Below are 18,152 nucleotides of genomic sequence, written 5' to 3' on the forward strand. Positions count from 1 at the left end.
AAAGATTACCAACTATCTTTCTTAAGCAGTCAGTCAGTATTATTAGCCAGTAAACATCCAGAAACGTAAACCTCAGTCCCACTGAACGTCATGGCAGACATTTGACATGTAATACAGAACATTCATTAGTAAATAATGAAAAGCTTAGGAGATCTTGGTTTACATGTTCTAACAAGAAGAATGAAATTTTCGTACACTCTGCAAGATTTATCAGAAAAATGGTGCTGGCGCTACACCATACTACAGGATTCATTAATTGGAAAAAAGTTTTAGGAAAATTAACTGAGCACGAAGCGTCTGGAATCCACAGAGGTGCATCATTAAGTGAAAAATTCGAGTACAACAAATGAAATCGTGACAAGGTATCGATCACGACACTGAGTGACTCATTCACACAGAGAAAGAAAAATTCAGAGAAATTCTATATAGTCATGGATGCGGTACTGTGTCTTTCAACAAACTGTCGTCCTTTTCTTGGGTCTGATGATATCCCAAGTAGCCTGTTCACAAAGTGTCTTCGACCAAGCGAAGGAAATTTTCTGAATTTAATCTCTTCGCTTGTCAAACATAATTCAACTCTTAAGTAACGGTCAAAGCACCAAATAAAGGTAAAGGAATCATGTTTATCCAAAGATAATTCAAAATGAAGTTATTAACTTAAAGGTAAAACAGTCTGAAGTAGCATTTTAAACGATATTAAAGAAGCCAAATACTACACAATAATGCTCGATTGCACTCCATATGTGTCTCATACAGAAAAAAATGAACCAGGTGATTCAATACGTAAAAACGTGTGGTGATGTGTGTGAGATAAAGGAAAATTTAAATGATTTCATAGAAGTTGGTGGAAAGATAGGAGAATGTATTTCAGAATGCATTGTAGAAAATTAATGCCTTAATTGACACTTGATGGCTTAGCCATTGGAAAATGTCGGTGTCAGTCTTAGGACAACGGGTCTAATACGACTGGCAATTCTAAAACGGTACAAAATAGGATTACAGAAATGAATAAGCTGGAGGAATTTGTGCCATGTTTGGATCACTCTTCGTATCTTGTCGGTGCGCATTCTGCTCCTTCGTGCCCGAAAGCTGTTAATCTGTTTGGAACTACTCAGAAAATACTTCGCTTTTTTGTCAGATGCACTACTCGATGGTATATTATGAAAAAATGTACAAAATACAACTTAAAAGAAAGCAGTCAGATGAGATGGTTAGGAAAATATATAGCTGTAAAATTCCTTCTAATGAATTTTATTTACTTACTTTTAAATATTTTATACTTCTAATGAAGTATAAAATATTTAAAAGAAATTAAAGCTATTTCTCTTGATGCGGAATCAAAGCACAAGGTAGGACATCTGGTACATGCTGTGAAAAATTTTGAATTTACTATCAACCTGAAAATTCGAGCTAATATTTTTCCAGAATTCAATCGAGTAAATATCGAAATTCAAAAGGAATTCCTCTTTTGCATTCTATGTAGTTAATGAAAGAACTGACCAAAACTAAGGAATTATAAAAAATGAGAGGAAATCCTATGGAATATTGGATACAAGAGTCTAAAACAGTAGCCGAAAAAATTGCAGTTGAGTCTATTCTGACAAAGAAAGAATTCCAAAGCACAAAAGCAATCTGATGAACATTTTGAGGATGAATTACGAGCACTTTAACCTGTTCAGATCGAAGTTTCAGCAAATTAAAACATTAAAAAATATCTACAATCATCGGTGAGCCAGGAGCGTTTATCAAGTCTCGCAATTCTGGCAACCGAAAATCAAACCGCAGATCAAATTATGACGATTCCATGCACTTATTTGCAGAACAAAAGGCTTACAGGGTAAAATTTTAATTTTCGTTACTAATTCCGTGATATTTTAATAACGTTAAGGCAGGTAAGAACTTAAAATTACTTATGAAATAGGAAGTATGAAAACAAGACAGGAAGCACGAATACTGTGAGTGACAGCCCATATTTTGTATAATCTTTTCAGAATTTTTCCTTTCCGCAATATCCCACATTTTGTATGCAATTGGTGGCTGAGAAATAAAAGCCGCTGAGCACTAGTAGTTCGGTCCGAGGGTCAAGTATATGTGAATTTGCTGACTATATGAGCATTTCCGTGAATTTCCCCGTGTGTAATATACGTAAGAGCTAGTTTCCCTTACAAATTTTTTTTCACGGGGCATTCCTCCTTTTCCCTGCAGTGCCTAATGGCGAAACACATAGTAAATAATCAGAGAAATGTCCTCAGCAGTGGCCGAGTTATTAAGACCACTGAATACTGGTAAGTTCGACCTTGCCTGGGTTCAAACCCAGGCAAACGGGCTGGCTGCATGGTTTGTTTTCGTAGATTCCCTCATGTGTAACGTGAATACGAGCCAGTTTCCTTTATAACATTCCTCACGAAAGCACCTCTCCTCTAAGCAGATAGCCCTCTTGCCTTTGCCATATTTATATAATCTAACCCAATGTAATTTAACCAGTATGCAATAACACGGAATAGTGAGAAGCTTAGGAGATGCCCCTTCCCCCTAATACGGAAAAACGAATGGTTTTGAGGACTGGAGGGTTAGAAGCACTTCAGGATTAGAGTTAGGATTAGGATTGAATCCGAAAATAAGCTCACCAGAAAGGCGGTTCTCATAGGGAGGGGACGATTTTCTAACTATGTAACTTTGGTACGTGTTTTTCCTTTATAACAAAACAAAACAAACAAAAAAAGGCACGTAAGGAATTTAGTATAAAGTGGAGCTTAGGTTTTTACTTGAATTGAAACCCTACCTATTTCTGTATATATTAAACAAATTAAAACTTGTTAGAGAAACTTAAAGGATGATGGGTGAGGGTGGAATTTTAGCTTTTGCCCCACATCAGAAAAAACAAAAATCCGGTGCTGGGCTTAAAGGTCTATTGCCGGGAAATATCCATGATCCTAGAAAATTCCCTGGACACGACCTTGTTTACGGTCAAATGCTGAAACATCTTGGCGAAAATGCGAAAACGTCATTGCTTTATATTTTTAATACATCTTGGCGCACAGGCAAGCTACCCAAAATTTGGAAGACCTCAACTATGATACCTATTCTGAAGACAAGAAAAGATGCTACCAACTGCAAAAGTTTTATACCCATTTTGCTAACCAGCATCCTTTCTAAAATGATGGACAGAATCATTCATACCAGATTGAAGAAGTAGCTTACTGAGAATAAGGCCGTGCATTTTTACATTCTCTGACGAATATTGCTCGTATAGCTGCCTTCAGTCACCCCCTGAAGTTTTGCCCACCTGTTCTGTCTCATCATCGAACGCTGCCCAGGATGTACACATGGGACGACCAAATTATACCAGCAAGGGAAAGGAGAACCCGAGGGCAACTTTCAAGGGAAAGAATACTGTGAGAAGAAAGCTGACTTTTAGTTTCATTTTGGCACAAAATAAAATTTCTGGATGATAAACACACTGCTTTATTGTACGGAAAGTTTTATAATTAATATTTCGGTTATAGCGGCGATAAGATTGGCACACATCAGAAATCGAGACACGACTGAAGTTCATTGAGCATTTTACATGTACAGAATAGGAGCAACCAGCGGCCGAACGTTTAAGTCGCTTAACACTGGTAGATCGGTCTGAGTTTCGCATCATGTTGTGAGACTTTCACTGTGTAAATCTCAATTACTGTAGAAAGTGACGAGTCTTAAGAACTAGATAGCTAATAATCGCTAAAGTTCGGGTGACAAAAAACAACAAGTTAGAAGGGTAACTAACCCTTTATTATTCTAATAAGATTTAAGAAAACTCCGCCTGGGAGTGTACAAAAAAAGCCGACAGTTGGGCTTGAACTTAAGAGACTAAGAAATAAACTAAAACTAAGATTAACTAATGAAATATAGCCGAAGCTATCAAGATTCAAATCGAGTTGGGCCCCTTAACTTATTTGACTACGAAGCTTAGCAAGGGCCTGAATACGGCCGAGCATAATAACAGCTTTGAGAGAGAGAGTGGCCAAAAAGGCAGAAGCGCTTAAATCAGAAACTCTGATTCTCTCTCCTTCTGTAAGTAACTTCGTGGTTTAAATACCGCTCCTCCTCATTAAATATTCAGCAAGATTCCAAAACTACGTTCTGGCCGGAAGTAGTAAGTTGAAGTTAAGAATTTGACAGGAAAGGAACTTTAACTTAAAATTTAACTGTTAATAAAATTAACATAATCCTTACATAGTGAATGGGCTGGTTGCATGGGCGTTTTCGTGTTTTTATTCATGTATAACGTGTATACAAGCTAGTTTCTCTTAGGAAGTCCTCCACGAAGGCATCCCTTTCCCTAGGCAGATAGCCCTCAAGAGCTTTGCCGTAATCAAACCACTTACAGAATAATTTATATCACAGACACCAACATGGTGAATCATTATTTGCTATTTTTTTTTTTTTTTTTTTTTTTTTTCTCTTTTTGTCTCTATGCGAATCTGAGTTCGTGGCAAATGAGTCGCGCGAAGATGCTTATATATATATGTTACGGTGAAACACCGAAATCTGGATAATGTCGACTTTCACCGGTGAATGTCAACTTTCACGTAGTCGCTTGGTGTATGTCCGAAATATTTTCCAAATACTCTTATTTTTGACTTACACCGGTGAATGTCGACATTCACCATGTACTAATGGTGAATGTCGACATTCACCATGTACTAATGGTGAATGTTGAACATATAAGAATATTATATTTCCTTCTCCGTAATTCATTCGCGAAAAAACGCCCTTGAGACTCAGAATAAAAACTTCAGAATATGAGAACTTAAAACACACAGTACATTCAAAATGAGAAAGGAAAATTATAGAAGTTATAAACTTACCAAATTATGTGATTCAAATCTTATTTATTGCAACAACTTAAACTTAAACTGTTGTGACACTTTGAATTGCACAAGAGGCCCTTTCTTTTACAACTGCATTTATTTGTGGAACACTTCCTTTTGGAATGGCAGCGTGTACATACTGTGGGTAAAAAAAGTATTTGCACACCTACATTTTTGTTTGCAAATCATAAAAAGAAGCATTAAGAAATAAAAAAATTGGTATTGCCAAATCAGAATAAGTTTAATCATCCAAAACAAACAGGAAAATTACAATAATATAAATAACAATGCTTTTTTTGTAACAAAATTAAAATATCTCATATCAAAAAAGTATATGCATACCTGCATGAATACATAAGCAATAAAATATATAAGCAAATTTCAAATAACTAATATTTAGTATGCATGCCTTTAGCATCTATTACTGCTTGTAATCTTGCTGGCATTGATTTAATTAAATTTTCTGTAACAGTAGGGTCAGTATTCGACCACTCTTCAATAAGGGCTTGTTTAAGGGCAGATTTGCCTGAAATCTTCCTTTTTCTTATTTTTAAATCCAAAGAATTCCACAAATTTTCCAAAGGATTTAAGTCTGGTTGGTGATTGTGGTGGAGTGGCAAGTGTTCTGGGTACATTATAAAGCAACCACATACGTGTTATACCGGCAGTGTGCTTAGGATTATTGTCTTGCTGAAAATAGTACGAATTCCTGATACCCAATTTTATTGCACTTTGTGGCAAATTATCTCGCAGCACATCTATATAGGTTCGAGCTGTCATATTCCCATCAATGAAACAAATTACCAACTCCTTTGCTAGCCATGCACCCTAAAATCATAACAGAACCTCCTCCATGTTTAACTGTATTTAACACGTTTTTGGTATGAAAAGCAGTACAAGGTTTTCTCCAAACTACTTTCCTGCCGTCTAATTTAAAGATATTGAACTTACTCTCGTCGGAGAATATGACATTTTTCCAGAAATCAATTGGCTTATTGATATATTCCTTAGCGAATTCAAGTCTCTTCAGTCTGTTTCGTTCAGTTATGAGAGGTTTTTTTCCTTGGTGATCTCCCATAAATGTGTGCATCGTGCAGGACATTTCGAACACTTTGAGCACAGATTTGAACTCCAGATGTTGAAGCGACATCATTGGCTAAAGTGATTGCACTAACAAATGGATTTTTTTATGCTTCTCTTATGATTTTTCGCTTCATTCGCAATGAAAGTTTCTTTGGGCGTCCAGAGCGCAAGTTATTTGATGTAGATCCTCTTTCTTTATAACATACCAAATAGTAGAGAAGCAAACATTTACTTTTTTACCTATTTCTTGATAACTTAGGCCATTTTCACGTAGAGAAAAAATATTTTTCTCGCAATGAAATCGGCAATTCAGATTTCTTAGGTGCCATTACAATTTGAATCGGCAATCAACTGATAACGTTTCGACAACAGCTCCTTTTATAGCCGTCTTACGTATGTTATTTACTGCGGGATGACTGTCAAATAATCGCATAAAAATGCAAATAAATGCAAATTTGCTAAAGTTGAGTTGAGTGTGCAAATACTTTTTTTGACATACGCTATTTTAATATTGTTGCAAAAAATGTTTTTTTATTAATATTATTGTATTTTTTGTAATTAATTTAAATGAATAGGCTTATTCTATTTTTTAAATGCCAATTTTTGTACTTCTTAATGCATTTTCTTATAAATTGTGAATAAAAATGTATGTGTGCAAATACTTTTTGTACCAACTGTATACTTCTCTTTTTTCGACCTACACCAGAGCATATCTGTGATTGTCGACATACACCGGTGAGGGTCCGAATGTACAAGAATGTAAAGAAATATTCGATCTTTTACCGACGTATTTGGTGAATGTTGACATTCTCCAATTTCGGTCTTTTACGGTAACATGTATATTGTATATATATTGTAATATTACTAACTGAATATCAAGCACTGTGAATTGGATGATTTTTGAGAAATCGAACTACCTCATATATATATATATATCTTCGTTTAGATTCTCCCACCCCATGTTCTTTAGAATTTAATGCAAATTTAATGAAACTAATACAAATCAAATAATTTAATCAGTTGGAACAATCGATGAAAAATCGGATATTTTTAGATTCGTAAGATTCATTTCTTTTATTATCTGACACTGCGGACAAGATTTTGCTGTTACCGGTATCCCTGAAATAAAATAAAAGTTATGGTAAATGTTACACTCCATTTATTTGATTTAAAACTAGACCTGTTAAATTAAAAACGGTATGTGTCTTTTTAATAACTTACCTCACAATTAATTTAGCAAAATGTAGATAAAACATATTTAGCATTTCAAATAATGTAAAATATTATAGTTATCTCTATTCGTAAAATTGTTTAAAAGCTTTAGAAATGCTTAAATGGCTTAAAAAATAAACGGAAGAAACGGAATCATAATTATGATGATAAAACTGAAGCCGTAGATGGGCAAGTGGGCGAAGTCCCTTTAATGCATTTATAAAATGAACTTTGCCGGTTTCATAGATTTTTTCATTAATCATTATGTATAGTATTTTCTTCCTTCTTATCATGTGCCTTTGTTGTGCAAACGGAAGCACGTTCGGCTACTAGTTAGGAAGTCCGGAGTTTGAACCCTCATGAGGTTCTTCCACAGTTTTCACGTTTCTTGATCCGAAATAAAAACATAATGACTCTAGAATGTATTATCAAAGATTTTAACTGGCATTATAATTTCATTTTTTTATTTTAGTTCGGAATAATGACGTTTTGTTAAAAATGTAGCAAGTAACTTAAAATGAATGTTTTTTCTGCTGGTTAACCTTCCGTTTAACAATACATGAATATTTACTGAGTCTTTCACTGAGTGACGTGATCAAGTAAAATTAAACTTTCTCATCGTCCTTGTATTACAGGACCTTTTGTTTCATAACCAAAATGGCGGCAAACCAGCCAAAGGCTGAGCTGGAGGAAACTATGAGAAATATATCAATGCAAAACGCACGCGCAATAAAGCTTAAAAAACGGCAGTTTGAATTTTTTGTGCAATGAAATCGCTTAAATTCTTACCCATTTAATCCAAAAGCCCTCTTGTGAGAGTAATGGTAGGAGGAGAGATGTACAAGACTCGGAGATTCCATTTCTAGAAGTGTTTACTATCAAATATGAGAGAGTCGGCGGATAACCTTCTGTGCTCTGCCATGCTTGGATACTATCATATTAACTGCTAGCCAAACCTATTTCGCTTTGTACCCCAAAAGCACGTAGTGAAGAAGGAGAACGTTCCTTATAAACTTGAAGCTTGCGCTTATAACATTATAGCTCATCTGGCAGATTGCTTATGCCATCGTGGAATCTGTCTGCCTGGGTGAGACTGAATGTTGTGTGTATAGCATTGTGAAGTATGTGTTTGTGTTAGCAGAACATATTGCTGTGTTTGAATTCAGCATGCAGTTATCATTTTATGTATGATTACACCAAATTCCTAGCACTAAATTTCGTTGAAAACACTTTTAGATATCTGGGTAAAATATTTTGTCTTATATTAGCTCCAAGCTGAAAAATTTGATTTTTCAGGTTGCGCCAATTGAAAATATCCGAGGTTACGGAGTTAAAAGTGCTTTGTTTGAAGTTGCTGCTGAAAACCACGTCCATGTAGAGGAGATATCTCGTCACTCATCTATAAAAGAGGTACATTTCGTTCTGTATACAGATATTACTTTAATATATTGTATTTATTATTATGCAACTAATCATCAACTTTTTTGTTATGTTTAGGAAGTTCCCTTCAGGATAAATTTCTCTTATCTCGCTGTATGAAACAATTGCAAGCTTATCAACATTGCTAAATTAAATTAATCAATCAATATTTGCTAAGTAAAAATGCTGGAATAATTATAATTCATTCTGTAATCAGTATAAGTTACAAGGTGTCTCATAAATTTAAGCGCATTAAAAAAATCATCTAAAATCAGCAAACTGGAATATAAGAGTGCAGTTTGCACCTAAAGGGTTCACACGGGAACGTTACTCTTATTATTATTGTGTAACATACATTTTAATTAAAGTTTTCGCCGGAAGATGACCCTGTACGATTAATATCGTAAAACTGTACAAATGAAATTTTAAAGAGAGGTTATTTCTTTATTAAAATAAAATGAGTGTTTCTACGATGGAAAGCTATTTTATAAAGTAGAATTATAATATGCTTGCAAATGGAAATTGATAAAGCACGATATTGTTGTCGATATTGTTGTCTGCGACATTAGACAACATGTAAAAGTTGTCTAATGTCGCAGGAAAAAGGGGGAAAATTCAAGATAGAGTTTTCAAGGTAGGATTTTGAATTCTGTTAATTTTAGAGTAACAGTATATGCAAAGTTTATAACACAGAACACACATGAATCAAAATATGAAATGCTATCATTATTTAATTTTAAGCCCTTGTACTCAAAATGCAGGCTTTATCAAAATTTAAATAAAATTATTTAGTCAAATATATAATAGTGCTGCGTGCGTACCGGTTCATTAGGAATTGAATGCACAAGTCCGATGAAAAATGAACAAAATTTATTATTATCACAACAAAATAAAACAAAATGCTTAAATTTCCTCAGATATTCATTCAGTATTACAATATCTCACAGTAGTTTTCTTTTAACTACTAAAACTTTCAACAGAACTCAAAATCAAAAGAGCTAGAGAAAGCTAATCCGCTACAGCAGTGTTTCTCATCCTTTTAGTATTCACGGCCCAATTTTCAATCATAATTTTCATCGCTCCCCCTCCACACCGCATGCAATAAAATGTATACAGTAATAATGTATTTTGACTATTTTGGCGCTAAACCTACACTACAACCTTAATTTTAAACTTTATAAATTACCAAGAATACGGAAATTTATTGACATTTTGCAACACCGATCCTCAGCATTGAAAAAACAAGAATCCTATGCCTTTTTATTGCTCTTGCGTCCCGCCATGTCGGGCATTCTCACGGTTTCGCGAGAAGTTTCGATTTGTCTGGAATTTGTCTGGTCAGCTTAAAAGTTAAGTTTGGAGCATGCGCAGATGTGAACAAATGTTTTCTCGTAGGGAGAAGGAGAAAGTTCTATGACGCCAATTTCAATTCCAGGCAATCTCATTCGGGTCGATCCTTCTATCGATATTGAATCTATTCTGAATGTGTATGTTATATATATTTTCGTGCAATTGCAATTCACCGTATTAAATATTCACGGCAGCAGACTTATGCAGAATCATGGATAAATTTTTAAGCGGGCGTAAGCGAGCATTTTTTTAAGCAGACAAGCGGGCGTAAGCGAGCATTTTTTTAAGCGGGCGTAAGCGAGCATTTTTAAGAGGGCGTAAGCGAGAGACGATAAACGAGCGTGGTTCCAAAAATAAAATCAAGAAAATATTCTCAAGAATACTTAAATTTTGGGTTCACTGGTACTGAAGTAAATGAAGAAGAAAGACCCCTGTGTATCATTTGCTCAAAAATGTTGGCGGCAGACGGCATGAAACCTAATAAACTTAAACGACATTTGGAAACGCTTCATAGTGAGTACGTAAACAAACACAGAGAATTCTTCGAATTAAAATTAAAATCATATGAAAAGAAAATATCATTGTTTAAAAAAACTTTGTCTGTGAATGAAAAAGCTTTAATTGCCTCTTACAAAGTTTCATATAAAATAGCCAGATGTAAAAAGCCTCACACCATTGGTGAAGAGCTTATTTTGCCAGCCACAATTGAAATTGTAGAAATTATGTTTGGAGATAATTTTGCAAAACAATTGCAGTCTATACCTCTTTCAAATGATACTGTTGCCCGTCGAATTGCTGATATAGCTGAAGATGTAGTAGAGTGTCAGCTTTTGTCGAAGTTACGTGACAAATTGTTTTCAATACAACTCGATGAGGCAACAGATAGTAATAAAGATGCTCATTTCATTGCATCTGTTAGATTTTGTGATGATTTGTCAGTAGTAGAAGAATTACTTTTCTGCAAACCAATACAACTCAAAGCAACAGCACTCGCATTATTTGCTATCTTAAATGATTTTATGAACGAGGCAAACATAGAATGGAAAAATTGCGTCGGAATATGCACCGATGGTGCTCGTTCTATGTCCGGAAGATTCCAAAGTATTCAAGCACTTGTGAAACAAAAATCGCCACAGTGCGTCTGGACACATTGCATGATCCACAGAGAAGCTTTGGCTTCCAAGGAAATGAGTCCTGGTTTGAATATTGTGTTAACTACTGTTGTAACCTTAGTAAATTATATAAAAATGAGACCCCTGAAATCAAGAATCTTTTCTGCACTTTGTAAAGACATGGGTGCAGTACATGAATGAAGAGAATTAAGAGAAGAAATCGCCGTTTTCCTAGAAGAGGAAAACAGACCGGAAGCTGAGAATTTTCGCGATAGTTTATTTGTGATGAAATTGAGCTACATGGTCGACATATTCGAGAAATTAAATAACTTAATCTTCAACTGCAAGGAGCAAATATATAAAGTTAATGCTTTTGTAGGAAATTGGAATTGTGGAGTAGAAATTTAAAGCAAGAAAACTTAACAATGTTTGCAAATTTGAATGATTGTATTAAAACTTACAAGGCTGAAGAACAACATGTAAAAGTTGTTTTTGTAACCATTGAAAATCATTTAGCAATGCTAGCAAAGAATTTTAAAAAGTACTTTCTTGCTGACGACAAACTGATATCAAGTTACAAGTGGGTGAAGGATTCCATTTCAAAATACTCCCGAAGGACTCTCAATTGAAGAGGAAGAAACCTTCATAGACTTCACGGCAAGCGGCGAAACCAAAAGACAATTTAGTAATAAATCACTCTTTGAATTTTGGGCAGGAGTGGATGATTAGTTTTCTGCACTAAAAACAAGGGCATTTCGCATTCTACTACCATTTTCAACATCTTACCTTTGTGAAACTGGATTTTCTGCGGTGGCTTCTTTGAAGACAAAATATAGATCTCAGCTAAATATAGAAAAAGAACTGAGAGTGTCTATTTCTAATATTAAACCCTCCTTCGAAAAACTTTGCTCTGCGAGACAGGCCCAAGGAAGTCACTGATAATTATTAAATTTGTTTTTAATTTAGTAAGTTGTTTTAATTTAATAAGTTAATTATTAAATATGTCGAAATGTATTTTGTTTTGTATGTGTGTGTGTGTTCTTTCCTTTCAGTCACTTAATCAATTTTTTTAAATAACATTTTCTCTTGGATATGCTCGCGCCGAGCAGTTTTCTAAACAAACTCTTAAGACAACAACTAACTAAATTAAGTCGTTCTCCTCCTTTTTATAAGCTTTATAAATTTCGCGTGATTGTTCTAGCAATTTCTCGAAATCAAAAAGAGATATTTATTTATTAAATGTTAAATGCAAGCGCTGTTGTATTTTTTAATTTTCCGGCTTAGCTTTCTTTTAATATTCGTCACGTGCTACACTGCATGGGGAATAAAACAATTTTATTTATAATTCTACTAACATTAACTAATTAAATACCAAATTCATAACAACAGGAATGCAAGTAACTACAACTTACCTTACGCAAAGTTATAGGCCTCTATTTAAGTACTTTTGGGACTGGACAACTTCCTGTAAAGCAGTAATCTAAGCGAATAACTTAAGACTGAATTTTTATAGTTCTCTGAAAACGTACTTAATGTGTTAACAGGTTCTTTTGCGAACATGCTTTATAATTATCTTGTAATTCTACTTCATCATAGTTCCTTAATGGCGATTTTATATCTGACGTAGTCTCGACCTTTGTTGAAAGCCTGTATGTTGCACCTGAAATTTCCATCTCTAGAAAATCTTCGAATAAAATTTCAAGATTTTATTTCTTTCAAAACATTTTTCACTGTTCGGAAGCTACTTGTTCCTCTTGAGCTTCAACAGGCTTGGTCGTTTGATGGTATTTTTCAACAGTATTCTGTTCTTTAATCTTTTTGAAGATAATATTATGCCTGCTTTTGAAATTTTCTAGCCATCGTTCTTATCTTTGAATTCATTATTTATTTAACCAGACTTTTTTGGAAAAATCCTCAACATTCCACTGTAACTTTAGTGGAATAACTGTAAGTCTTTGACTGTGGTATTGTTCAAACCATTTCTCATTCTTTCCACATCTGGATATGGCCCACCAGCGGCCGAGCGGTAAAGACGCTGAACTCTGGTAGTTTGGTCGGAGGTTCGAATCCCGCGAACGGGCTGGCTGCATGGGCGTTTTCGTGGTTTACGTCGTGTGTAACATGTATACGAGCCAGTTTCCCTTAGAAAGTCCACGATGGCATCCCTCCCCTTAGGCAGATAGCCCTCGTGTGCTTTGCCATAATTAAATAATCCAATCCAATCCACATCTAGATATTCTGATTTTCGAGCTTTGTTTGCTTGTTTGCATCTTGGTTTCTCTCTATAATTTGCCCATTTTTTGTTATGGTTACAAGAAAAAATAACCTCAGCTCTTCTCTCGTGGATCATCTTTATTACTAAAGATGTCGGAAAATATTATAGTATTTTTGTAGTTGGAAAGTTACAGGGTTTGAATGTCCAAAGAATCATTCCACCAGCATCATACATGGGAAATACGAGCGCATAAATCCTTCAAGCCGCTAAGGACTACCTAGTATTTACAACAGTAGACAGCATATTTTAACCGCTTACTTGTCGCTTTGACATTGGAATAAAAAATTCAAACTGGCAAGGACTTCAAAGAAAATACTTCAGTTAGCTATGAGAAAATATGTTAATTTGATACTGAAAATGTAGGCGATAATTTTATCAGCACAATCAAGAGATTTAAAGTAAACAGAATCGAGGTATTCAGGTTTGACTTGTACCTTAATTTTTTCCATTTTATTTGTAGTGTGATCTTGACAGTGCAATTTTTCAAGGAAAATTTGAACTAAAATACGTATATTCTTTTGCCAAAAGAATCCGAAATGTCTTTTAGTTGCAATCATGTTCTGATATCTCTGTTTTATAATGTTATATGATGGTTTGAAAAATGTTTGAATGAAATGTTTGTCTCGTATGAAAAAAATTAATTAAATCTTAACTAAATTATTCTGTATTGAACGATAAAATCAGTAAAGCTTAGATGAATCATTTTCTTAAATTTCTTTTCACTAAGCATGTAATTGAGCTGTGTTTTTTACAAAGTAAATATGTTTTTACAAAGTAAATATGTTTGAAGTGTTTGACTTATTGTTCTTGCTTTTCGATTTGCGACCGCTGGCAAACAGTATCGAAATACCGGCGCACGTCGAAGCTTTATTCCATATCAAAATTACGATGAAGCAAAGTTTCCATAGCATATTCATTATACACTGCTGGCCGTTAACATTTTAAAACCAGAAAGGAATAATCTGACAAAAGTCAAAATCACGTAAAAGGAAGAAGTCGGGATATGCAAATGATTAGTATTTCAGCATGTAGGGATTTATATTTATTTTAAATAACCAATTTTATTTAATTTCTTTGCTATAAGCCTTCATTCTTTGAATTGTCAATGCCAGAATATTTAAATTTAGTAGTGCGCGTGAAGGAATGCAAATTCTACCTTGAAGAAAGAGGTTAAAAACCGAGGTTCAGTAAGAAAGTGGGACAGTTAGACTATTGCGGTCACCTCTGCTGCTTCTGCTCCCAGAGTTATTGCTGGTTCGCGTGGCTTAATTGCATTTACTTGCTGCCACTAGTTTTCGATGGGAGTTTTAAGAAACAGGAATTATTCCGAGTCCTGTGGTTTAGTTCAGCGACTTGTACATACCTTCAAATCTTAGATTAAATCTTTTGATTTCAGTTACCGCCCAAGCAGAGGCGTAGTTTGTTAGCGTCGAGTTGACGCATTGTAAATTTTACTGAGTTAATAAAGGGTACTCTTAACCCTTCTTTCTTACAGTTACTTCTCTTATAGTTTTCACACAGGAGTTACTTTAATGGACGCTATAAGCACATTTACACGACGCAGGAGGGAGAAACGACATCTGAAGCACTGCACAAAAGAAAAGTTGCGTAGTGGATTTCTCATTCGGAAAGTGGTGTGTAAGGTTTTAGTTTGCTCAAAGTATCATGTTATGCCTCGAATAAGAAGAGGAAATACTTACCAGCAAACTCCAAACTTCGACAGAGGCAGGATCGTTGCCTATCGAAAGTGTAGATTATCGTTCCATGATATCGCCGGTTGCACCGGTCGACATCCAACCACTGTTATGCGAATATGGAATCAATGGATTTCTGATGGTCATACTGAACGGAATGTTGGATCTCAACGCCCTTCCATGACTAACGCCATAGAAAATAAACATATTGTAAGTTTAGCCTTGTATAAATTGTACAACCACATCACGGACTATCAGTCAGGAAATTGGCGTGTGTGTAGCACGCCCAGTATCAGCTCGTACGATGAGTCAACGTTTGCCATTTGCAGCACCGTGGACTATCAGCAGGGTGACCATTACTTCGGCTTCCCTTGACAATGCAGAATAAAGGTGTGCGAAACTACAAAACTGGGTGCGGGAGTGGCACTGCATCGCTTTTTCAAACGATTCTCGGTTCTATGTGCAGTATTCTGATGGCTGTATAAGTGTCTGGAGTGTCCAAGGAGACCACACGTCACCGCTTGCATTCGATATCGGCATAGGAAGCCTGCACCTGGTGTGATGCTTTGTGCAGCCATTGGGTACACGACATGCACAGCTCTAGTTCGGATCGACGGTAATTTAAATGTTTCTTACATCTTACATCCAGTGGTTGTGCCCTATCTTTGAGGCCCCCAAATGCCATGTTATAACAAGATAATGCAAGACTACACGTTGCACGCAGTGCTCTGACCTTCCTCGATACATAGGGTATCCGACTGCTGCCCTGGCCTGCACGGTCTCCAGATCTGTCACCCATTGAAAACATCTGGTCATGGGTTGCTAAAAGACTGACCCACCACCCCTTTCCAGCTAATATGGTTGTTGAAGTGTGGCATAGACTTGAAGCAGCATGGAATGAATTGTCCATTTTTGCCATCCAAACCCAGTTTGACTCCATGCCTAATCATTAGGCATGCCCTTACGGGCTAATGGGGTAAGGGCCGTTTTAGGTGCCAGGGAGGCAGCTGTTTCTACTAATTTCGCACTCCTGTAAACCTCCAAAATGCTAACAAATTTAATCATTGTGTCTTCATGCCATGCTGTTTACGTGCAATAAATATATTTTTTGTATTTGCTTTCCTTCATGGTGTTGCAATTTTAATGGCCAGCAGTGTAACAGGAAGCTAGCTCAATTTCTTAGGGAGCTAGATTTTTAATGTGTTGTCCAATTTCGGATTAGAAACTAGATCAAAGAATTTAAGTGAGAATAATTTTTTCTCTTTCAAGCAAAAAAGAAATGCATCTTGCTTTCCTTGCATCGATTCTGGTTTTCATTGAAATGGCTTTAAAAATGGGAGACTCCCATTTCTTAAAATCTGTTAATGCCATTCAACAAATTTTGCTAATAAAATATTAGTCCCTGGAAAAAAATAATAATCGCATTTACTTGTGAGTAGTTAATTTGTTAATTTTGAACGCAGACCGGCCCACCTGACAAGCGAAGCTCGTCTTATGACTCAAAGGGCTGCGCCCACATCAATTGTGCCACATCTTGTGAACAATAATAATTACCTACGAAGTTTAGTCAATGTGCTTAATTAGGGAAAATAAATTGAAATCCTAAACTCTAGCGCAAATGTAATGTCCTGCGATATAAAATGCATGAAATTACGTGCATTAGTTGTATTAGAAATGAAATTTGGTAAAAGTTATAAAAATATAATAAGGATTACTGTTATTTATAAAATACTTAAATTATTTGTTATGTCAGACAAATTATATTACACACAAACACCTTAAGGCGACAGAAAACTGCAAAAAAATTACATTACAAATGCAATATTATTGCATTTCTAACTAGCAGCAAATTGCAAAAATCAAATACGCTCTTATTACATTTTTAACATATTATTAATTTTGGCAGGAAGAGCTTCTGTGGCATTTGGAGTTATAAAGGGGTTTTTTGAATTTTTACATTTGCAGAGATTCGAGTTACAATTACTAGTACAATTTCGATACTGAAATCCTTGACTACCTTAATCCTTACGAGCACATTCTCTTAGACGTATTTCAATACCTAGAACTTTGGTTTAAAATGCCATGTTTTGTATCTAGTTTACATAAGTTTTCTTTTTCCTTAGAAATTAAAACAGCTTACCGTCTGTCACCTTACCTCTGGTATTTCTTATCCAAACAATTTTTCATTTGCAACTGGAAATTTTAACCTTGAAAGCCGTAACATTTCTTCTGTTTGCTTATTTAATATTGTTTAGCAATTGGTCATTTTTACTTTAGAAAATATGTGGTTCTCCTTATGCTTGCCCTACACTCTTATTTCTGTTTTTGATTGGACTTGCAACATTTTATTTCTTGCAGTCTTCATTCGAATCGCTTAGTTTTTCTAGTTCCATTTCCATACTGTCATCTTTCATTGCAACTGTATCCTCATCGTCTGTTGAGATTACTGCCTGACACTGGACATCATTATTAGACTGATTTCTTAATACAGGAAAATTTTTTTCATTTGTAGTTCCTGACAAAGTATCAACTCGCAAGTAAAGTCTGAAGCCTACTTTAGCTTTATAGCCAAATATAGGGGCTTCAGATGTATTGTGATCTATTTTTCAGAAATCAAATAAATTTTATTCCGTCTAACCACTTTGTATTGTTTGTTTCAAGCAAAGAGATTATTTTTTTCAGTGCATTGGTTTGCTTTTTCAGCTGAGTCTTGTGACTGTGTTGGTTTTTCCGAGAACAATTTTGAGTTCATTCAACATTCCAAAAACTTCTCCAGTAATTTTATTTGCAAATTCTCGGCTACTGCCACTTTGCACAGTGGCGTAGCGAGGGGGGTGCAAGGGGGTGCATGATGCCCCGGGCGCAGCTTATAGAGGGGCGCCAAACGGTCTCCAAACAAGATTTTCCGGAAAATTTCAGCTTTTACTTTGATTGATTTCTAGAAAATATATTTAAAATTAATAACTATTTTAATATAATTAATTTTTTATTTTCTTGATTTGTCTGATAAAATGTGTAATAAAATGCTTGCAGTACATCATCCAAAACGTTCTTTCTGACCACTTTATTTCTAAAAAGTAGAGATATATATTTAAACGAAATGCTTGTATATCTCCCGCTTTTTATTTTAAAACGATAACACGACCTTGTT

The 18,152-nt window shown here is 35.2% G+C and overlaps 1 protein-coding gene across 3 annotated transcripts in view; it reads left to right on the forward strand.

The window, feature by feature from the left end:
* LOC118190719 (CWF19-like protein 1) overlaps positions 1–18,152 on the forward strand; it is a 229,445-nt gene that overhangs the window by 195,448 nt on the left and 15,845 nt on the right. For all 3 annotated transcript variants that reach the window (XM_085807349.1, XM_085807350.1, XM_085807348.1), the window contains exon 14: positions 8,448–8,561. In XM_085807349.1, coding sequence (XP_085663475.1) covers positions 8,448–8,561 — 114 coding nt within the window. The remainder of the gene's footprint in view (positions 1–8,447; positions 8,562–18,152) is intronic.

The sequence above is a fragment of the Stegodyphus dumicola genome, chromosome X1 (genome assembly GCF_044657685.1).
Source record: "Stegodyphus dumicola isolate Sdum_Otavi_A_Nest chromosome X1, ASM4465768v1".
Classification (NCBI taxonomy): domain Eukaryota; kingdom Metazoa; phylum Arthropoda; class Arachnida; order Araneae; family Eresidae; genus Stegodyphus; species Stegodyphus dumicola.